Source organism: Phodopus roborovskii, unplaced genomic scaffold, assembly GCF_943737965.1.
Source record: "Phodopus roborovskii unplaced genomic scaffold, PHOROB, whole genome shotgun sequence".
NCBI lineage: Eukaryota > Metazoa > Chordata > Mammalia > Rodentia > Cricetidae > Phodopus > Phodopus roborovskii.
This window is the reverse complement of record NW_026126485.1, coordinates 1,563,657-1,587,354: the sequence shown is the minus strand read 5'-3', so window position 1 is coordinate 1,587,354 and position 23,698 is coordinate 1,563,657. Positions and strand designations below refer to the sequence as shown.

Sequence of the window (23,698 nt, the reverse complement as noted above, 5' to 3'; positions counted from 1 at the left end):
AATGGGTTTCTTTAGCCATTTTTTATTATGAAAATTTTTCCTTTTTCTTTCAACTATGACGGATAGTTTTGCTGGATATAATAGTCTGGGTCTGCAGCTCTGATCTTTCAGAAATACATGGTTCTGAGCCATTCTCCTGATTTAATTTTTCTCTTGAGGTACCATGTTTTCCTGAGGAGCCTGCTTTTATATATGACTTACTGGTGTTTCTCCCTTGTTGCAGCACTTTCTTTGTGTCATGTAGTTGGTGTTTTCAATTGCAATATGTGGAGAGTTTACTTTCTAATCATTTATATGTAGTGTGCATTGGTAAACATCTCTTCACCCATATGTGAGACTTTTTTCTCTTTTACTGAAAATGTCTTTCTATACCTTTGGCATGAAATTATTCTTGTGTTCCCATAATTTGTAAATTTGACCATTTCATAGTGTTCCAACATGCTCTGTTTACTCATGAACTTTCCCATCTCTCTTCTGTGTCTCCTAAGATCTATCTTTCTCATGATCTGTTCTTTTGGTGGAAATGTAGGGTATGAAAACTAACTGGCCTGACTCAATATTCTCTGGAGTATGCTCCTAGTTTCTAGAAGCCTGTTTTGCTCCTGGCAGTTCTGCAATAGGCAGCTCTTCACTCCAGAATTACAGATTCTGGTCCAGTTTGTGGGTGAGTCCCCACATATGGTACCTCATATACTTTTGACACTCTCTTTTCCTTTATGGTTCTATTTGTGAGTATTGGTCCCATCCCGTCAGTTCTTCCTACCATCCCATGTGCTACTTAAAATCTGCCTGAAAGTAGATTTTCAGTTTGCCAAATCCTCTACAGATCTGTTTCAAAAAACTCCATTCCCTTGTTGTAACAGTCTTCTTTTGGCCTGGTTTCAGTTTATAGTTCTCAGGCAGTTACTCTGAGTTTGCTGAGAGTATGGTTCACAGGTCTGGGACTGTGGACCAGGATCTCTTTGCAGTGGAGGTGTACTTCTGCCCTGTGGGTTGCCAGTGCTGTGGAGTGCTGCCCTAGCTGTGGCCTTTGCCCCAGCTGTTTAGTGTCTTTTACCATTCTGTTGCTGCATTTCAGCATTCCCCAGATTATTACTGCAGCCTAAATTTGCTTGAATGCCATCCCTGTTCTTTTCTTTATAGTTTTCCTTTCTATAATTTCACATCTATTGATAATAATGTCCTCTCATGAAGTCACAAAGTCACACCTAATCCAAAGTGAAGAATGTGCTCTTTTCAAAAAAAAAAAAAAAAAGTACCCACACAAATGCCATCTTTCATGGTTATCTATGGTTATCTACATAGAAATGTAGAAAACTTCTTAAAATGCCCACATTGATCCTACCCCATATAGACTAGAAAGCTATGTGAGAAAAATGTATCTAAATTGGAAAATGAAGGAGTTTGGCCTGAAAAGTAAAGAGAAACAAAATAATTGAAGGTTTTGCCTCATATTACTTACTACCTTTATGTAACAGAGAAGTGCTTTCACTGTTGATGTCCAAGACTGATGAATACTTTGTTGAGTAATGTAGAAGTAAAAATATCCATTGCTGAAGCATTAAGTCAACTGAGTGAGTTTAATTTCTTCTACGCCAGTATTATGTTAACACCATCCAAAGTCCCTGCCAATAAAGCTAAGTTGTCCTTTGAAATGCCATGATTCATTATTTTACTTTCTTCCTAAGAGTAACACATTTTGTGCTTTATGGTCCAGTGAGAGCATTGGCGTTCAAAATGAAATTTATGTTTGAGGCACTAAAGAAAGGAGAAATTATTTAACCCATGGCAGTGGAATAGGACCCATTAATGTTTCATTGGCATTTTTTTTTTTTTTTTGACAGAACTCACATCCTGTCACACTAAGAAGCAGCTGTTTACAGTACACCTTGGACATCTTTTGAATGGGTTACAAATCTTCCTAGATAATAAACTTAGGAGCTATTTTTCATAAGCATGTCCTAGGAAAACAGTGCCCTTTAAGACAACTTGGGGGATTTACATCTATGCTGAGAATACCTCTGAAGAAATATGCAAAGTGAGATTACTTCCACTGCTGTTTAAGAGTAGTCTGCACTCAACTGTTCAAAGTTCTAAATGACTGTTTCCATCATCCATCCCCTCTTTCCAAACATTGGTCTAGAAGAGCCTGAGTGATCCAGTTTAGTGACCTCCTATGTGCTTAGAGGATTCCTAATTTTTGTTTCTCATAAAACAATTAAATGACCTTTAAATTAAAGAAAAAAAAATCTCTGTTCAGCAGGCCTATGGGAAGTGTTGTCTACCTAGAGTTCATGATCTGAAGCACAGGAATAAAATCAGTGTTTTAGTTAGTGGAGGTGATCTTGGAGTTCTGGCTCTAACAGAGAATATGGAGCATGTTACCAAGTCACATTCTCCATTCTTGTTGTTTTGGGAAACACAACTCCATGAGCTCCTGCTGATAGTAAAGGCCCTGGGGTACCAGAGTGATGAGATGCAATGTCCATGGCCAGAAAGCCCTGTAAAGGCGATTAAAGCTATGCACATTAAAACCCCATGCAGAATATAGAGCAGAAAGCATTGGGGGGGGGGGGGATTTTGATGCTCAACATGAGGGCATGATAGCCAGCTACAGCTACAATGTCCTTGATCACTCACTCACTCTGAATTCCTGTTTCACCATGTATGTTTTTCACCTTTGCTAGTCATATGAAAGCAAAGCAGAGCCTGAGTCTCTGTGTTGTAAGCACTGATGATGTAAACACTGAAAATAATCCCATGTCACAGGCAAACCTAGTGTAAAAATGTCAGTCTGTGAAGTTGGCAGAACTCCCACTTTTAAGGTTGTTGTAAATTTTCTTCCATGTGTAATATTAAAGAAGGGAAAGTGTAGCAGAACTACCCAGATATCAAGTTTATCACTTGAGAGACTCAGAGAGAGAGAGAGAGAATCCCGCCATGCTGGCAGCTGAGAATATGGCAGCATCTCTCCCAGCAGCTTTCCTGTTTACACAAATAAAGATCACTGTTCTGCTATCCATTGACTACTTGGCCACATGGACTTGCACTGAAGAACCATGAAACACTGACTTCAGAGGATCCCGTTCCCTTACCATACTTGCCACATGCAGATGCATCAAATCAGAACAAGATGCGGTTTTACTGAGAAGGAATCCTTATAATATCACGTTACCTCCCTTCATGCATAAAATCCAGAAGACCTACAGGAGAATATTGAAGGAGAGTCTCTAAGGCCCCAAAGCAAGTTGCCTTACCTTTCTCGTATCATACTGTAAATACATCTTACAATTATGTCAGCGATTAAAGCATTGTCATGCTGCATTATACTGTGTTTTTATGTTTAGGATTAGGAAACTGTCTTCCACTCTTTTGCGGGTTCCTTTTATGTCCTACAGGCAAATCCTTTCTCTTGGGTCAGGAATGTAATAAGGTAGGCTTTCCTCTCTGGGGTATTGTGCCTGTCTTGCTGTGTTTAAATTGATGCACAAAGCTCTTTGGAGTAAAAGACAGTATTTTCTTTGTATAGGAGCCAGCAGTTGAATAACCCATGGAGGATTCTCTGTTGAGCACTTTAAAGATATAGTTTGTGCTGGGTGGAAATGCTGGTGCTCTGTGAAGTCCCTGGGGAAGGAGGATTGGCTCTGGCCCTGGGAGTGGAGGCCTTTTCTGTCTGTAGTCTTGAAGAGAAAACAAATAACCAACAACTTTAAAGAGAGAGGAAAAATTCAGGGAAGTTATCAAGCTCTTTTTAACAGTGATGGTTTAGGAACAAAATAAAGAGGAATTTATTACTTGAATTACAGGAGAATTTTCCTAAAGTTTGATATCTACTTACAGACTATCAGTTACCAAAGGTCAAAGCCATGTTAATCAAGGATCTCTTATTCAACCATTAGTGTTAGTAATTAGCTTTGAAAGTTCTTGGTTTGTCTTCAAAATATATAATCAGTTCTCTCTCTCTCTCTCTCTCTCTCTCTCTCTCTCTCTCTCTCTCTGTGTGTGTGTGTGTGTGTGTATACGTGTGTGTATACGTGTGTGTGCCTGGCTGTCTGCTATTATTGTTGTGTTTTGTTGTTGCTGCTGCTTGTCTTTGTTAGGGTTTTATTGCTGTGACTGGACACTCATAAAGGAGAACACTTAATTAGGGCTGACTTACAGGTTTAATCCATTATTGTCATAGCAGGAAGCATGGTGGCATACATTCAGACATGATTCTGGAGGGACAGCTGAGAGTTCTATATCCAAATCAGCAGACAGCTTAAGCTTCTGAGACCTCAAAGCCCACTCTCACTGACACACTTCCTCCATCAAGGCCACATCTCCTAATAGAGCCATTATGGGCCTGTGGGGGTCATTTTTATTGTAACCACCACACTGTTTCTATAATGAAATACCTAGAGCAGGCTTGTTTAATTTTTTTAAGCAAAGGCTAATTTTACTTACTTCATCCTCCAGCTCTAGGAAGGACTCTCTCATTGGCTGAGTCATATCAAAGAAGACAGAATATATGTTTTTGTAGTTTTTGTCTCTCTCCCTCTTTGGTAGGACCACTAGAATGCAGTCATAGGACTGCTACCCCATTGACCTGATCTGACTGATTTCTCAAGCCCCGTTCTTCTCAACACTATAACCACAGTTAAGTCTCCATTCCCCTTAAAACCAACCCTTAAACTCCTACATGAGTAGAAGGGACAAGTAAATCACACTGTTAGAAGAAATTTGGGGGAACCCCTGTAAAGAATAGCTTATGTTACCAAGGAAATCAAGGTCCCATCTTGGAGTTAATTGTCAGAACTCAAAAGGAAACTTGAGTGAATTTCTAAGAGAAAAGCCCCAGGACAGGCAAACTGTAAAGGCAGCTCCATGGAAGAGGAAGTTGGAGAAAGTGAGTTGAGCTGGCACAAAAGTCAACCACTGGTAAGAAGAGCTTTAGAGACGAGAGTGGATATACAGAGGATCAGAGAAAGTCCAGGCTTGGGGTATGGCCTCCATTCAAAAGAAAAATCTAGAAGACAAGAAGAGGAGATGATCATGCCTGAGTCAGGACACTGAATGGCTCATAGTGACTGCAGTAGGAGTTCTGGAGAAAAAAAGTACATTATCTTATTAAAGTGCTGAGTATCCCTCCTGTGTCTTTAGCATGGCATAAGGTGAATGCCATGTCAGGTGATTGACCAGCCCAACTGGATTAACTCTTAAGGGAAGAGAAACTGGCATGTCTCCCCAGAGGTAGAAAATATATATATATTAGCTAAGAGGCCATGACTTTCTCTTTCTCTTGCTCCTATTTGTCTGCCTTGTCATAGGTATGTGTCATCCTTTTATGTCTGCACGTTTTTTGTAATGTCTCACTAAAAGAAATTTGAGGCAATTTCCTCTTCTGGTGAACCCCTTGGTTCAAATGAGCAGACTGAGTCTACATTCTTTTTTCCTTCACTCTCTATATAATTGGAGAGTTTTGGCCTGGATTCGATGCCAGGCATTCATCACATACACTGCTGAGTAGCTTTTTTGAGATTCTCTTCTATGGGAGATAAGAAATTAGAAGAAATAGCCAGAGAAAAACATTAGAGAACCAAGTGAGACAGCAGAATTGATAAGAACAGAGACACAGTGTGTGTAACCTGTGTACCAGGTCCCCAAAAACTGAGACAAAAAGCAATGCTAAGAATGACTGATATTGGTTTGGTCTTGTGCAGCTGATGGATATCCATCCATTGTGGATAGGAAGGGTCTGGGTACAGAGGGCGCACAGCCAGATGCCCACCTTCCCTTAGCAGAATATTGTCTGGATGTCTGTATTGTGTTTGTGCTGCATAACACATGAAATAACTCAGATGCCACTTTAGACTTAATTTAGATTAAAACAAGGATAAAATTAATATCCTGAAGTATTGAAGCAATGAAGTTCAGATATCTTGTGTCTGGTTTATTTTGTAAATGCATTCACTGTTTTCTACCCTGGAAAATATTATAATTTACCAATATATGACCACACTGTATTAATTTTCTGTTTGTGCGCAATGTGGAGACCATTATGAAAGCCTTCTATATTTTGAATGCATGTGCTTGAATACTCCAGTGAAAGTTTGAGAAAGTTGAATGCTTTACTCGCCAAATATTCCTATGAAAATATGCTTGTAAAAGTAAGTTTTATGGACTTGTTCTCCAAATTTAAAACATACTTTTAAGAATAAATGGGGGGTGAAATTCTTGCTTTGTTGAGGAGGTAATGGCAAAATAAAACAAAAAAGAGAGAAATGGCTAAAAATTAAAAAGTTAGCTGACCCTAGGAAGGATTTTGCCACATGAGGGTTGATGATGCCCAGCTCCAGGCAAGCTACCTTGTCAGTTCTCTTAGATGAGCTGCCACCTGCACGACACACAGCCTTCACTACTGTTTTTTCCCAGTTGCTAAGTTTCAGCCTTATCCAATTTCAACTATAGCATTCTATGTAAAGCACTTTTTTCTATTATTTCTCCAATGGAAATTTATGCAACTAACCTTACTTCCTGATTTCTCTTTCTTCAAACATTTTAGTCATGGTGAGGCAAAATTTCCATGACATTAATGAGATTTCCACAAGCAAATTAAAGAGAAAATATGCCCTTTGGTCTTTTGTATTTAATAGCACAGCATGGAGAAGAATTCTTGGAGTAAAGTGTGGGCAGGAGCCATAGCCAGGGGACAATGCCAGGGTAGCTTCATGCAAGTAACTGGATCTTTTATTTTTTACTCTCCTCCATCTAAATCTTTTAAATTATTTCATGACAAACTTACTGTAAAATATCAGATAATTTGCTTTCTGCTGCCAGCTGAGCATAATTCTGACAGTACAGATTAGCACTTCATTGCCAAGGCCCTTAACTTCAAATTGTGTTAACTTTACCATAGTGGGCAAAAATAAATCTAACCTTCTTTTCATTGGTAACAAATAGGAACTAAGTAAGATAACTGAATTGTATCTTTCTGAACCCAAGATTTCATTCTACACTTGTAATATTAAAGGGGGCTGTTCTGTGGAGAGCCTCACAGTGTCTCTGCTAGACCGTTTCTCAGATAGTTGGGAGCAGAACAATGACAGAACATTGTTTTCCTTCCTGTGGCTTCTGGTTCTCCAAGCAGAGCTCTTTGGCAATACAGGATGGTAGTATTAAAGTTTGTTCAATAGCACATTCCTCTATCAGATATTTTTATTGAGCTTTTGCTATGTGCTGGACATTTTTCCAGATACCCACATCCTTTATTTTGGTTATCAGATTATATAAACATTATACCCCAATAAACTAGAATATCTCCAGGATTCTCACGTGGGGAAAACAGAAAGTCAAAAGTCTGGGCCAACCAGAAAGGAACTTTTTTTTCCCAAAAAGAGACCTGCAAGTTGTCAGACCGCCTTGCTTCGAGGTAGAACTGAATGAAACACTGATAGATGAATGGTGGATAGGACTACTGCTTCACTAGAGACTGCTTGTGTGACCTTGGCCTCCTACCTAAACCCACAGCTCAACTCAGGACCTGAAGATGGACTTGAGGCTCATGGGATCTTTCTCCCCCTCTTTATGGCCACATGAAATAATTCTTCTTTTTCTGTCTTTCACTACTTCATTTGGCTCTTATAATTGGCTTCCGGAGAGCAGAACCTGGTCTACAAATTGTGGCCATACATCTGGTAACAATTGGAATACCTCATTTAAACCAAACAGTTAAAATCTTTGTTTTTACAAAATTCACTTCTAGTAAGGGTCAGCAGAAGCTGTAATAAGTGAGTAAGTTGTGCTGTATTGTGTTACAAGTTATAGAGGCCATGGGTAAATGGGGAGCAGCAGAGTAGCAGACTGAACTGTAAAGGAGTGGTCAGGACCAGGATTGTGTGAGAAGTCTTGGTAAGAATGTCATGAAAATTTGGAAGATGCACAAGATGGCGGTCAAATACTCTTGGCTTATCAGCCTATGGAGAGGCATCCTTAACCACACTAGCTCCCATGGGAAGTCAAGTGCAGCGCCTTCTTCAGGTGGTCTTCTCTTTAACATTCACCTTGTCTGAGTTCCATAGACAGCTACCACTCCAGAATATAACACAGGACTGAATTTCACAGGCAGCTTAGGAGAAACAGAAACAGAAAACAAATTACTTAAAACGAGAATGCCTTGGATGTCTGCAATTCCTAAGTCCTTCCAGCACAGGGAATCCTAGAGTAGCCGATGCCCTTCCTTAAATCCCTAACACGAAATGCTGCACATTTCCTCTTTGTAATCCCTCCAGACCTTCTGGAACCAGGCACCTGAGTGACTTGCTCTATACCCCTGGTTGGCTTGGAGCTTGTATATGCCTGACTGGAATGGGATTTGCAGTCTTTGCTTATCGAGTGTGATCCCAGGCTGGTACAAGTGCCCCAGCCCCATCCTTATCTCCTCTTCTTTCTGTTTTTGTGTTTCATATCCACCATGGTACATAGTTTCCAATTGCTGTGCCTTTAACCCCTAGGCACAGTAAGCATAGGTTAGGAATTTTGAAGTCAGTTTTATGAACTATTTAAAATTCTCTGTAGGAGCTTTAAAGGACTCAAAGATAATAATGGGGAGGAGAGCAGACTGCAGTCTTCACTAGTCTTTGAGAGTATGGCAGGGGAGTTTGGGGGGCTCAAATCGGGACCTTATGCACACTAGGCATGCTACATTCCTGCCACAGATTCATTAAACCAAGGCCACTGTGTCTTTTCCCAAACAGAAACAGTCTGCGCCAGATCTGCTGAATCTTCAGCGCTGATATTGTCTTGAAAACTTCAAAGGCAGAGATTACAGTACCTTTAAGTCTTTATCCACAAATTATTTCAAACTACCTCTCAAGTCTCGTGCTGTCTCTTCATCTTCAAGGCCACAGAGATCTCTTGGGTGACAGAGCGGCTCCCTGAGTGACTATACTGCCATGACGTGATTCAATTCCCCGGTGACACTGCCGGAGCTAACCGTTGAAAGCCCATCTCATAACAACCTTGATTAAAATCTTGGTTGGACAGCTGAACAGGTGGCTCAGCAGTTGAGTTTATGCTGTTCTTGCAGAGGACCTGAGTTTGGGTTCACACGGCACACATCAGGCAGCTCACAACCACATGTAATTCCAGGTCTAGGGGATCTGATGCCCTCTTCTGCCCTCTGTGGCCATCTGCTCACATATGGCAAACACACAGAGAGACAGATACATACATAAATAAAAATCATCTTTAAAATACTTGTTTACCTGAGATCCACACACAAGCACACCCATGCGCACGTGCACACGCACACACACGCGCGCGCACACACACACACCTTCACATTACATTTGACATCACTTCCCAGCATACTGTGCTCCTTTTACCTTGAGCCCCTATTTCTTCACTCTGGATCCCCTCAGTTACAGACTACCCCTTTTGTTTTTGCACATTTCCCATTCTAATTACTTGTTCATTTCAAGTGTCACTTCAGACTTTTGCTGTACTCATGGTTATTGTCCACAACACACAATTAGTGCATGTAGACTAATGACTAAACATGCATTCCTCCTACAAACTTTGATTTCTTCTAGGATGGTAAAGAAAGTCTAATGATGAAGTTGCTACTTATATTACTTAAGGGATGTTACAAATCTGCTTGGACATAGCACTAACAGATTGAAACATTTATGAGTGGTTGGTTGAAAAAAAATAATAACTGCTAAAGTCAAGAGCCTAAGTGGTTAAAGCATGTGTGGCACAGTGTCCCAAGGTCTCCCCCACACCTTGATTTAAGGTTGGAACTTGAGTAGCCTTGCTCAGTAAGCATGTTCCTTTTTCATGAGGTGAAGATGCAGATGCAAGAGAGGAAAGGAACCATGCATTCACCCAAGTGGCTTACTGTTTAGTTGCAGAGCATGGGTGTCTGTGATGCAAAGGCTCATTTTTAGACATCATTCCTTCCTGCATCCCAGGACCTAGTGTCTGATGAGATCTAGTGGGCGTGTCTTATCTCATCATGCCTCTTCTATGCTTAGTATGTAATTGTTACATAATAAACTTGGAGTTAGTAGCGAAAGCATGAGTCAACACAATGGAAAACGTGGGCAAGTTTCAAATAGATTACCCTGATTTCATATCTCCTCCTTTTCTTCCTGTCATTTATAAGATTTGTCTGTGTTTCTGTCAGCAGTCACTGCCATCCTCCTGTACATACATGTGTGCATGCACACACACACACACATACACATGTTTAATCTCTTATTAACTGCTCAGTGTTCTCCCAACACTTCCTCCTGTAAGATTCTGTTTCAGCAGTGTGATTGGCAGGACATTTTGAGGGAGAATACTGCCCTGGAATGTATTTGGTATATGAATTTTGAAAATGACTTTTCAACCCCTCTCTAAAAAATTTCACTTTTCAAATTCTTGGGCTAAGGAGATGGCTTAGTGTACATGAGTACTTGCCGAGCTTCAATCCCCAGTACCCATATGAAAAGCCACTTATGGCTATATGTGTCTGTAACTGCAGAATTGGTGTAGACAGGTGGATACCAGGAGCTTGCTGGCCAGCTGGCCCCACCCAAACAAAAGCCTCAGTGAAAGATCCTCCTTCCAAGCAGTAGAGGGAAACACCATTGTCTTCTTGTTTCCATAGACCTGTAGAGGTGTGTGTCTCAGTCTCTCTTCTCTTCGCTCTCTCTCTCTCTCTCTCTCTCTCTCTCTCTCTCTCTCTCTCTCTCTCTCTCCCTTAAAAGGAAAGAAATTCCTGACTTTCCCTAAATTATTAGAACTAGATTTTCCAAATCTATTTGAAACCTAGGTATTTTTGAACCTATTGCAATTTTAACAAATATTTCAGTGATCAGATTAGGTTATAGAACTGGACTGGTGGTTGTGATGTTAAGAATCAAACTTAGTGTGGTAGAGGAAGCCTTGTTTTATAGAACAGTGAATAGTGCAGCTGCCTGTTAAAAGCAGGATCCCATTTTTTTCATTCACATTTAAATTGTTGTGATTTATATATATAATCACATATAATTGTTATGATTATGATTTTCTCGTAATCATACTCTGTGTTAGCCCTCTAACAGTGCCTGTATGCCTAGTTCCATATGGGTTCCTGCTATCATAGAGTAATTAAAGGTTAACATTCTGTGTACTGTGTACTTTTACATAATGGACAGCTTAACATCTTGCATTTCTGTTTCTTTCTTTCTTTCTTTCTTTCTTTCTTTCTTTCTTTCTTTCTTTCTTTCTTTCTTTCTTTCTTCTTTCTTTTAGGTTTGTCAAGACAGGGTTTTTCCCTGTGAAACAGTCCTGGCTGTCCCGGAACTCACTTTGTAGACCAGGCTGGCCTCAAACTCACTGAGTTCCGCCTGCCCTATCTCCCAAGTGTTCAACCCTTACTAGCTTACCCCTAACTGTCTTTCTTTTGAATAGTTAAGCCCAGATCAGATTTGCTTTAAAAGAGATTGTGATTTTGCCATCTTCCCTACAACAAAGTAATAAGAGGATAGGGTGTAAGTAGATAAATGTGCTCAGTACCTTGCAGAAAGCAGGTCCAATGTGTAGATAACATATTAATGGCATTTGAATGTTGGCTCTTGCCAGAATAGAAACTAAAAGTTTTTTTTTTTATGTTTTAAAAATCGGTGTTGTTATTATATTGTTGTTTTGTGGTACATTCTCACTGTGTAACCCAAGATAGCCTCAAACTTCTAGTTCTGCCACAGCCTTTCAGGAGCTGTAATTACAGGTGCTCTCCCCCATGCCTGGCTAAGAGATTGAAAACTTCTTGTAGAACAGTCTCCTCATTAAACAGTAACTGAGGCGAGTGAGGAGTTATGTTTCAGTAAACCAGCTAGGGATTCCCAGCTCTAGAGAAGTCCTGGATCCTTAGCTGACTGGTGGGAGTTTCTCTTTGCCTAGTTTTACTAAACAATGTTAGTAATAAGGATTTTTGTTGTTTTGTTTTATGGGTGTTTCTTGTTTGTTTTGCTTTATAGGTGTTTTTTTGTTTGTTTTGCTTTATAGGTTTGTTTGTTTTCTTGCTTTTTAAAACTATCATTTGTGGGGGCCTGGTGGTACAGTTCAAGCTAATTAGGAGGCTATGGGACAAAGATCCAAGGCCAGCACAGGCAACTTAGCGGGAACCATCTCAGGGGACTTTTTGCTGTTAGTTAGTTAGTTAGTTAGTTAGTTAGTTAGTTAGTTAGTTAGCTAGCTAGCTAGCTAGCTAGTTAGCTAGCTAGCTCTAGGTAGTTTAAAAGAAAAGGTGATACAGCATGCTGACAGAATGCTTATATAGTCAATTTCCAACTCTAGAAATAAATACATTTTTTTAGGGCTCAAAGATTTGGTTTTCTTTAAGTTTAAGATAACTTACCTTTAGGTCAGTAACTATTACCCTACATGAATCTAGACATTCATAGAGTTTGGGTAGAGAATCAAATAGAAAACCCTTATTATACATCACAGGTTGATACCTTCTTGGATATTACATAATTTGAAGTAACTGCAAGCAGGCCTGTGAGAATCTGAAATTATGGTGCTTAGTGACTAGAACTGTTAGTGATATTTGGAGGTTTGCTTTCTTAATAACTCAAGTTTTAAAGTTTCCCTCTGTTTTTCCACTCCCCTTTACAACTAGAAATGTGTGGAAGGGAAATTTTTAAGAAAGCAAGTGTGATTCCCATGCAGTTCGTAGGTTGCTCACTCTAAGTCCCTTATGGAATCTACCAGGAAATACTATCCTCAAAATGTTCTCTTTCAACTCATCCTGCGGGGAAATGGGGACTGGGTCGGGGCTTCCATGGAGACTTGAGCTTGTGTGGGAAGCCTCTTGTCAGCCCCTGGTCTCTCTACAGAGAAGGCCTGGGAGGTCACATCCTACCTACTCTTTCTTCTGTTGCTTTTCCCGTTTCCTCACATCCTCCTCAGATTCCGTTACACAGTAGGTTTTTGTGATTTTTTTTCCCCTTGTGTGTATGTGTAAGTGGATGATATCTTTATTGAGGTATAATTAAAGTATACAGCAATTTTGCCTGTTGAATCCATTTTTATCACCCCATAGTTCTCAGTTAACATTTTCCGTTTTCTCTATGAATCTCACCCACAGGTAGCCATCTACTTTCATTCTGCATAGATTTAATTAGCCTGGAGGTTACATTGTTACCGTGCACCCTTTGTGCTTTGCTCCTTGGCTTCCTTCACTCAGCATGTCTCCAGTGTTCCCATGTATCATAATGTGAGCCAGATCCTTACTCTTCCCTGTCTATTTTTATTTTACCTGTAAATGGTAATGGGTTTCCCCTTCCCTGGAATGTGTCCAGTTTACCTCATTGTTGAATGGGGTGGGATTTGTATTTTAATCCCATTCATTTCTGTTCTTAATGCAGAGCCCCTCATTCACAGATAACGTTTGCCTTGTTAAAGAACCTTGATTTATTTTTCACCCATAAAAGAAATGATTGTGTTGCATAATTGTGTCACACATGTCAATGGGGACCCAGCAAACATGGTTCTCTGAGTCTTACCTAACACTAAACATTCACAGACCAGAAATTGGAATGTGTTGTTTCCACATTCTTTATGTTTTCCCAGTTGCTTTTACAGTGTGTCAGATGGCTGTGCATGAGGCAAAATTTTTTATTAACCAGCTAGTACCGCAGCGGTTGTTCTGGAAAGTCTTTGGAGAAGATCCCTCCCAGTGAGCTGCAACAGCTTTTTAAATAATCTGTTTGCAAGATTGACAGGTGCCACCAAAACAATTTAAATTATTTTGTTTATCTGAAATTAAAGTGTATATTGGTATATAAGGCCTATTTCAGCCCTGATAGTTTTGATAGTTTGCGATTTGCTCCGTTTTTCTATTTCTGCTTCTTGATGCTTTAAGGAATCCAATCACAATGTGTCCCTAACATAATCCACACCGTGACAGTCATAGAACTTTTCTGAAATGCTGCTTATCAAGCAATGCCCACAAGAAGATGTCAGCTAAGCTCAGATGTAAAGTGGGAAGGATTCTTAGGGAATTTGCTTTTCTTTTAGGTACATCTGGCCCATGTTGGTTTTATTGTGAATTAAACATTAATGGAGTCTAAATCACTTTCTCTTTTCCCTCCTTTCCACAGATATCTCTGAGAACCTAAATCAAGAGATAATAGATGTATAAATCCAGGAAGCAAATTGAGATTAAATTTTTTCTTAAAATCATTTACTTCTTTATGCCTCGCACCAGGATAGAAAGCTGCCCTAGCACAATTCTTCACCAAACCTGAGAAGGGACTACTGTTTGTGTTCCTTGACTACACCCCACTCATGAAATAGTCTAGCAATGGGAAGATGCAGGAAGCATCAGACAGTTCCAATCTGACATTCTGTTGTAAATGTTTCTGTTTCATTCCTACCTTTTGAAAACACATTCATGGGACAAGGTTTGGCTCACACCTGCTCGCAGGAGGCTGAGGCAGGGCAGCTGCCATGGATCCCATATAAAAGTGATAATGGCATCTGAATTGCATGTTGGTGGGTCTCGATACAAAATATGTGGCCAGAGCATTTACAGTTAAGTAAAACCTAAGGGACAACCAGTGTCCCAGTCACAGAAAGAGACTGTGGTGGAGCCTGAGAGCTATAGGCCCATGCTTCAGTACCACTTCCTTTGGTATTTATTCATGGAACACTATTGCGTACTCCCTTTTCTATCACATCCATAATTCTGTGTGTGTAAGAAAGACAGAGAGAATCACATACACTTGTACAGAAGGCCCATATGTTATGCTTTCACATATACCTTGTACTGTAGACAACCTGACAACACCCACGTTGGTGGAAATGCTGTGTTACTTGGGAAACAGGAGGTGACAGTAAATAAATGCAAACGATAGAATGGTGCTGGCTGTTGTTTTAGGGGTTTGAGGTTTGCTTGTCCCACCGTTGCTGCTTCTGGGTGTGTTTGACAGGGACTTTTTCATGGCAGCAGTGGGAGGAATTTGCTCGTTGCTAGCAGGATCCTGCCGACTAGAGAAAACAGGCTTGGGAGGCAGCCGGTGTTTGTCTGCTGATCAGTGAGTCACCCTTGGCAGTAGGTGGCAAGAGTGAATGTTCTGCACAGCTCTAGAGAGTACTACAACTTCTCCTCTCAGGGAGTTACTAAGAACGGGGCCTTCTTATCTAGAGAGCTGTGCTTTCCAAGTGGAAATTGAATCTGGCCAAGAGAGAGGGACACAGAACAAAAGCAGACCACACCTCCCAGCCTCGTGAAATGATTGAATAGCAGCTTTATGTAAGGTTGTGCGAGCACCGCGAGTGGATGGGCCACATGTGTGCTTCAGCTGAAGGTTAGGCAAGCCGCCTGCTCTGAACTCATTCCCATAATGAAACGAGAAGAAAGGGCCCTGATTAGCTCACTGAAGTCCATTGTAGGCTTCCATTCTACTGCTGCTAGGGAAAAGAAAAGCTTCCTCTTCCCTTTTCCTTCAAGTCTCTCTTCTGTCCCTCTCCAAGTCTCCTCAGTTGGCAATTGGGCAGAGCTCCCCAAAGGGAATCCCTTGTATTGTAGGAAAGAGCCGCCTTCCACTTTTCCCATTGGCCAGCAAGCTGTTGAGTTGTCTTTCTCTAGGCTCTCACAGACCAGAGTGAGTGGGGAAGATGGAATTATGGGCCTTGGCCCATTCTGCTAAAGGCATGCTCACAGTTGGTAAATATTGACTCCTAGTTTGATCACTATGCCGGTTATGTTAGTTTCATTAACTACTATATCCTAGGCCAGATGCCGTTCCAACTTGCCATGCCCCCACCCCCTTGGACTTAGCCTTTGTTGGGAATGTACATGTCCCAGTGTCCTCTGTTTATTCAGACAGGGATCATTTAGAGTGGTTTGCGTACACAGCATTGTAATTTATACCATCTATCTCCTTCTGGTTCTTGGGCCTCTGGCAAATTGCATGTCGTGGTGTTGGATTAGTTTAGAATTTAATCATGCATTATTTTCCCTTCAATTAAATTATTTATATATTTGATTAACATTGTCACTGTTAGGAAGTCAAATTTTCAGGGAGACCACAAATAAACTCACAGCCATTGAATTTCAGGCCAGCTTCACATGGAACCAGTTTGCCTGTTCAGTGTCAATTGTCTATTCATTGAGTGTTACTCTCAGTGACCTTAGATTTTAGAGAGAGAAATGAGTGCACTTTTGACCCAAACCTAGGGAAAAGATGACTATAGTGATCTACTTGTGGCTGAACTCCCTTTCTTAGTAATTTTTTCCCTAGCAACCTGGTTTTTATTCCTTTCTTGATTCTTTTCTTTATCATGAAAACCTACCTCTTTCTTCTTGTATTTTTCATGTATGAGAAATAACCTGTCAAGTATTAATATGAGAAGGAAGCCTCTGAAATCATCTCATTTGGGGCCAAGCAAATGATGGAGCCCATAGGTCAGAGCCAGACCACTGCCTAGTTTGGTGTGTGTGTGTGTGTGTGTGTGTGTGTGCACGCGCGCGCGCACGATTCTGTCAGTTAAGGTCACTTTTATGGCTTAAAATAATTGAAAAGAAAATGTTGAGAAATGTTTTTGGCCTGTGAGAATTCTGGTATCTATAGGTAAGTAGCTCACATCCTCACTGAGTCTGTACCTGGTGATGGACGTGCTTTGACCACAGGGCCTTGGTATGTCCTGCCTGGTTTTATACAGGAAAGACATGCTAAACCCTTATATATGTACAATTTGTCGCCATAATTTTACAAACAAGATCATTAAAACCCAAATTGGTAAATGATCTGCCCAAGGCACACGGTATCCAACTGAGGCCACCAGTGTCTTCCTGTCCTTCTGAGTGCTCACATGACCAATAGCCACAAAGACCAAAGAGTTACTCTTAAAGGAAAATGACTATTTAGAACTTATTATCACACGAGATTTATGATTCCTTAGAATTTTAATTTATAAATAATTGCTAGATCTTAAAAATCTCCTAAGTGTTAAAACACATTTGAACATCTTACATAGAAAGATGCCTCCCTCTTTCCTTATGGTACGTGACTATACCCTGTGAGAAGAGCCTGTTTACTTCCCCAATAAGAGATTGGATTCCTTTATACAAAGGGTGGGAAGAGTTATATTAAAACATATAGAGACATATTAAAACATATAGATATACTCTTAAGGGGGCAGAAGGAGAAAATCCCAAGAAGCTAGTCTTGCAGAATATGGATTTTTAATTATCCAATACAAATCTTCCTTGCCCCTCCCCGTACAGAGATGACAACACAGTTTGGCATGCCCCTCTGATGCACCTTGAACATAGCTCTCATTCCCTGCCACTGTACTCTTTCGCTTGCTGCTGGATCTCCCCGCTTAGAGACAGATGTCTCAGTGCTATTATAGGGAGATTCTTAACTTCCTGGCCGCTTTCAGTACCTAGGGTATCCAGCCTAGACCAGTCCCATAGCTGTCCTCTCCCTGTCACTGTCCTTATTCTTCTCCCACTGTTGGCACCTCCTATGGCTGCTCAGGGGGCTCCCTGTGCAGCTCCAATTATTTTATCCTGGTGTCCTCTATGGGGGTAATTATGCAAGGCCTGTGTTGTTTGGGTACTGCCTAAACCTTATTGCTGGAGACTTGAAGAAGTATGCTGTGTTTGTGTGTGTGTGTGAGAGAGAGAGAGAGACAGAGACAGAGAGCTGTGCTCAGCTAGGCCATGCCTGAGCTGTTTCCCTTTAAGCCATGGGAAGTTTGTGCCTTCTTACCATGCCCAGCAGCAGCAGGAGCACCTGGAGCTTGCCAGGTATGCCTGGCAAGTTCTTTCTCTCTGTCCGTGTATATCACCAGCATTCTCAAAGACATCAAGAGCTAGCATTCCTTGAGTGCTCGTCTGTTGTCTGTCTGCTGTAGTCTTTGCCCCTTTCTCCACCTGCACACCTGGTGGTCTTCATTCAGCTTTCAGGTTCTGTTTTCAATGCAGTTTCATTTGAACTGACCCTTGATCCTTGATGTGCCGCACTGGTCTCGGACCCCTGTTATGTGTTTTTATGAAGCCCATTATTTCCCTTCATAATGCTTATCACAACTGTAATTATACAGTAATTTAAGTTATTATCTGTTTTCCTCCAGGAGACTGTAATTTCCTTAGGGCAGGAATTATGTCTGCCTCACTCCCATCTCTGGGCCTAGTGCGCAAGGCTTACCGCACACCACCCTGAAGGCATGAGAGGAGAGAATCATTGCCATCGTCGTATCCCTTTGCTTCCCTGGGGAAAGAGTGGGCCATGTTTGGATGTCTTAATTTAAAAAAAAATTTTTTTTAATTCTTAAGAATAATTTTATAGTAACGAAATACTATACGTTAAATACCAGGTGAAGAAGAGTTGTGTTAAAATAAACAAGTGTTCAGGGTGGCATCTTTTGCTGGTATTATTTCCTTTGTGCACCAATCAGATCAACTCGCCAAACAATGTGTAACTGCCAAGCACCAGGACAGTCTGTGGGCAAGTATATGAAACTAGGAGGCCATTCTGCACAAATCGTAATCTCTCCCTTCCCTCTCTCTGCATTTCATCCTCCTCCCTCCATTTCTTTCCTTCCTTCCTCCCATGTTCCCCATCTTCCTTCCATGTATTTTATGACAAGGGCCAATTTGTTAATTTCCAATAACTGGAGAAAACTGAGACAATAGCCATTTTTTAGTTGGTCCTATGTTCGTGTCTATTTTTTTTTTTTTTTTTCTCACAGCAAGTTGTATGTGCAGACTTTATCTCAGAAGCCCTTTGGGTCACATCTAGGACCATCCTTGGTAATTTTCAGGCCACTGTGACGGACTCAGACCAAACAGTGCAGGATTGCATTTCCTGTGATTCACATCTTTATGGATTGTGTGCACAACTGTAATGTCTGAGATACTGCTTCCTGGGACAGCTGGTTCCTGATAGGAAGCCCAGCAAGAGAACGGTTCTGCTGTCACCCTGGTCTTCTGCGCACTGTCTCACGTGATAAGATTGTCTCCGTGTATGCTGTCACATGCCGCTCCCTGCAGTCCATCAATAATTCTGACCCCTGCTTAAGGAGAGGAGAGCAATGAGTCTTTTTCTCTGCCTTTATCCACCTCTACTTCTAGAAACAATACAGAAAACTATTTTTTTTTTCATGCAAATTTTCTATCCTCAGGCAATCAGCTATCTAGAAGAATAATCAAGAAGGCCCATTCTGGTGGCAGAAAATTACCATTAGGTCTCTGAGCTGGAGCGTTCAGAGTCACATATCAAATGCTGTGTCACTACTACACCAGAACACAAGAGAACTTTAATTGCCGGATGAATTCTAACAGATGAATATCTATATATTTGAAAATGTGTACTTGGTAGCCTTTAAATAAGACAAAAATATGGCTTGGCCAGAAAATGAAAACAAGATAAAAAAAAATATCTCTAATAGTCTAGAACTGGACATATGAGTAGTGTACTAAACTTACTAAAGGAATTAATTGATTTTGATTTGGATCACACAGGTCTCGCTGTGTGATCCAGTCTGGTTTTTAGTTGGCAGTGTTCCCCACTTGGGCTCCCAGGTCCTGGCATTGCCAGCATGTGCCACTGACACTACAGGCATTCCCACTGTGGTTGTATATTAAGCTCCTTTGCATGTCCCCAGATGTCGCTGTATGTTTTTCATGTCTCCTATTGGAAGGCACTTTATATGTCCTTCTAAAGATATAGATTAAAACTGATCCTAAAGCCTTGAATTAATGAAGAATTTTGGGAAATTTACCTTCATTTAAAAAAAAATGACTGATGGTAGATTGGTTCCATTTACTTGAAAGAATTTTTTGTCCCTTATTTATTTATTTGTTTGTTTGTTTGTTTTACATGCTGATCCCAGTTCCCTCTTTCTCCCTCCCTCACTCCTTCCCTCCCTTTTACCCTCTCTGCCCTCTCACATGCACCCTAACCACCCTCCCCTCCCATCCCCCACCCCAATTCCATATGTAGGGGAATGCCATCCAGTTGGGGTCATGTAGATCTGACAGGTCATGTGAAGTAGGGATTAGGGCTTCTCTCCTGTCTCTAGATTAAGGCAGTTATCCCTCCGTGGGGGATGTGTGCGCAAGGTCCTTTTGTGCACCAGGGATACCTCCTGGCTCCACTGTCTGAGGTCCCTTAGACTGCTCAGTCCTTCTGGCTGAGACCCATATTCAGGGGGTCTGAGTCAGTCCTATGCTGGCTCCCCAGCTATCAGTCTGGTGGCCCGTTAACTCCTCTATGTGTTTCTGCAGTCTGGTCTTGTCCTCTCCATCTGCATCTGGGTTCTAGTTCGACTCAGTGTTTAGGTATGCATGTTTGCTTCTGTTTCCAACAGGTATTAGATGAGGGCTCCATGGATAAGTTAGTTGTTGATCTCACTATCCGGGAAGGGCATTTATGGTAGCCTTTCCACGGATGCTCAAATTGTTAGTTGGCGGCAGTCTTGTAGGTCTCTAGACCTACAACTTTCTATTCAAACCAATATTGGCTCCCTCTTTTATGTTCTCCCTCCCTGCCTACCCCCCCCCATCTTCTATTCCTACCCTGACTCAATCTTCCTAGTCGCACGTGTTTTCCTCTCCTCCCCCTCTCTTTCTCCTACTTCTCTCTCCATTCACTGCCCCTCCCACTTCCCCTATGCTCTAGGGGACTTGTCCCTTCCCCCTTCTCTGAGGGACTTTATATGAATCTCTTAGAATACACCTTATAAGGTGGGTGATTCTCAACCTGTGGGTTGCAACCCTTTAAGGTCAAATGACCCTTTTACAGGGCTCAGCTAAGACTATAGGAAAATATTTATAAATATAAGATTTATATTATGATTCATGACAGTAGCAAAACTACAGCTATTAAGTAGCAACAAAAACAGTTTTATGGTCAGAGGTCACAACACAAGGAACTGTATTAAAGTCACAGCGTTAGGAAGGTTGAGCAGCACTTGTGGTTAAGAAGCACTTGTGGTCAAGAGCATTTGCTGTCTTGCAGAGGAACTGGATTCTTGGGTTCCCAGCAACCATGGTACCTCACAATTATCCATAGCTCCTGGGGACCTGACCCCCTTCTCTGATCTTCACAGATATCAGGCACACACATATGAGCAAGTGAAACATCATATGAGCAAGTGAAACATCATTAAAATAACATCTGGGGGGGGGGGGAATCCTATTAATAGAATTCTAAAGCTGGACGGAAACAATGGCTGAGAAACATCGAAACATTGGATGATCATCACAGAGTATCTTCCTTAGCATCTAATTCTCTGTGGTTATTATCCAAGAAGAGACTGTTCTCAGTCTGAACCAAAGCTGCATTTTCTTAAAGCCTTGTTATGGAGTCTTGGATGCATCTGTGTTCCTGTGCACTAGGCCCTTACCCTGCCCCCTCCACACACACAGAAGAGTGAGAGAACACCTCCAGTCCCATACTAAAGACCAATGGAGTATAGAGAACACAGAGCAAGCAGCTCATCCTGTTTTACACACACTCTTTGTATAACACAGGCTTAACCCGTACTCTTCAGATTTCAGTCTCAAGTAATTTTTCTGGATGCCAAGCCTACACCTGATAGTGTCTCCCATGCTGGCTATACAGTTAGCGCATAGCAAGTCTCTTAGAAATGTATGTATTAGATTTTGTTTATTTGTTTTATGCGACAGGGTTTCTCTGTGTAGCTTTGGAGCCCGTCCTGGCACTTCCTCTGTACACCAGGCTGGCCTCGAACTCACAGAGATCCCCCAGCCTCTACCTCCTGAGTGCTGGGATTAAAGGCCTCTTAACTGTGATGGATCCAATTTATTCATTTGTCTTCAAGGCTTAAAATTTCAATTTTTTTTCACTTCCTTTTGTTGCTTTGAGAAATGTCTAATACATTTTTATGTTATTTCTCTTTTCCTCAACCCACAGCATATCAATAATGATCACATTCATGGAGAAAAGAAGGAGTTTGTGTGCCGCTGGCTTGATTGTTCAAGAGAACAGAAACCCTTCAAAGCCCAGTACATGTTGGTAGTGCACATGAGAAGACATACTGGCGAGAAGCCTCACAAATGCACCGTGAGTACATACCTGGGCAGCCTCAGTGTCCCCTCACACAGGCCATTATGACACTTCACTCTATAGATCTTTCCTAGTGTCCTCAAGGGTTTTGCATGCTAATGACTCCAGGTCCTGAAAGGGTAGTTGGGCAATAGGGAGAAGAGAGATGGCGCCCTGTCTGGGCAAAGTGCCTTAAAGTTGAGTTTTAGACGGAACATCTATGCATAGTGGCAAGCAGGCTTAAGGTGGCTGGCTGAGTGTACTCCTGGCTTCTGTGTTTGCCATATCCCCACAGTTCAGCACACTGCAGGACAAAGACAAAGTTGATGTGTGTTTCACTTTAGTTTTGTTGTTTGTGTGTGTAGTAGTCAAAGGACAACTTTGTGGAGTTGATTCTCTCCTTGCACTTTTGTATGGGTTACAGGTGTGAAACTCAGGTAGTCAGGGTTACACTTTGACCTATCTTACAGGCGCTGTATCAAAAACAGAGTCCAAAATGTTGAGTTTGGGATGTAGCTCATGGAAGAGCACTCAACTACTATTTACAAGGCTCTAGATGTTAAAACCCCATTTATACCATTTGCAGCCTCTTTCCATCACCACACAGGTGCACCCGAACTGCTTTATGACATTATTATTATTCTCTGTGCATAATATATATATAAAACATAAATGAGCTTATTGTCTGTCTCCACTGTGCCTCAAAATGTCTTCTGAAATTTAAGAAATCTCAAGTGTCTTCTTGTCCCAAGCCTTTTGGGTTAGACATATGCAGCTACTCTTAGCTGTCACTTCTCTTCCCTCTGCTCGGTCTCCATGGTGGAGTGTAGGCCTCTGGAGTGGGCTGTGGCTGCAATGAGCCTGCACTTTCTCTCAGGAGGTGCTCTGAGCGCTGCACAGGCCTGGTACTTTACATCTTAAAGGACCTTTACAAACATGATCAAATTCCATGGCTTTGTATAGACACAAAGCCATATTAATGAACTTTGTGCTGCATCTGAAATCAGTGGGAATTGGAGGAGATCAATGAACAGATAATGAAATTCATTGTCCACATTGAGCTGTCTATTAAAAAAAATAGGAAAGGGGGGAAAAAGCCTTCAGGAGTTTTACAGGCACTGACAAAGCTTTGTCTTCAACGGCCCCAAGCCACATCTGAATCCCAATAAATGCAGAGTTTAGTGGGGTTTTTGTTCCACGGTTTTGAAAAGCTGCTGACCCTTGAAAGGTCAAGTTTTTATCCACTTGGAGAGGGGGTTAAGCACAAGCTGCAGCTGCTATTGTGTAGAGTGGTCCAGATTTACCTGTTGTCCTCAGTTTGAAGGTTGCACAAAAGCCTACTCAAGACTAGAAAACCTGAAAACGCACTTGAGATCTCACACTGGAGAGAAGCCATACGTCTGTGAGCATGAGGGCTGCAACAAGGCTTTCTCCAATGCTTCAGATCGGGCCAAGCACCAAAACAGAACACATTCCAATGAGGTAAGCCTCCTCCATGGATCCAAAGCTACAGGCAGAAACAATGAGCCTTCTTGTGGAATATACGTGGTAAAGTAGGTGTGTTCTGTTTTACTTCCCCTGGGCTGTTCTCACTATGAGTGGTCTGTAACCCTGCAAGTGAAGGTTTGGGGCCTCAAGGATAGACCCTTTTGGATAATAAT

At 41.4% G+C, this 23,698-nt stretch overlaps 1 protein-coding gene across 2 annotated transcripts in view; it reads left to right on the top strand.

The window, feature by feature from the left end:
* Gli3 (GLI family zinc finger 3) overlaps positions 1-23,698 on the top strand; it is a 253,101-nt gene that overhangs the window by 218,296 nt on the left and 11,107 nt on the right. For both annotated transcript variants that reach the window (XM_051194720.1, XM_051194721.1), the window contains 2 exons: positions 21,906-22,055; positions 23,355-23,519. In XM_051194720.1, the coding sequence (XP_051050677.1) occupies positions 21,906-22,055; positions 23,355-23,519 (315 nt within the window). The remainder of the gene's footprint in view (positions 1-21,905; positions 22,056-23,354; positions 23,520-23,698) is intronic.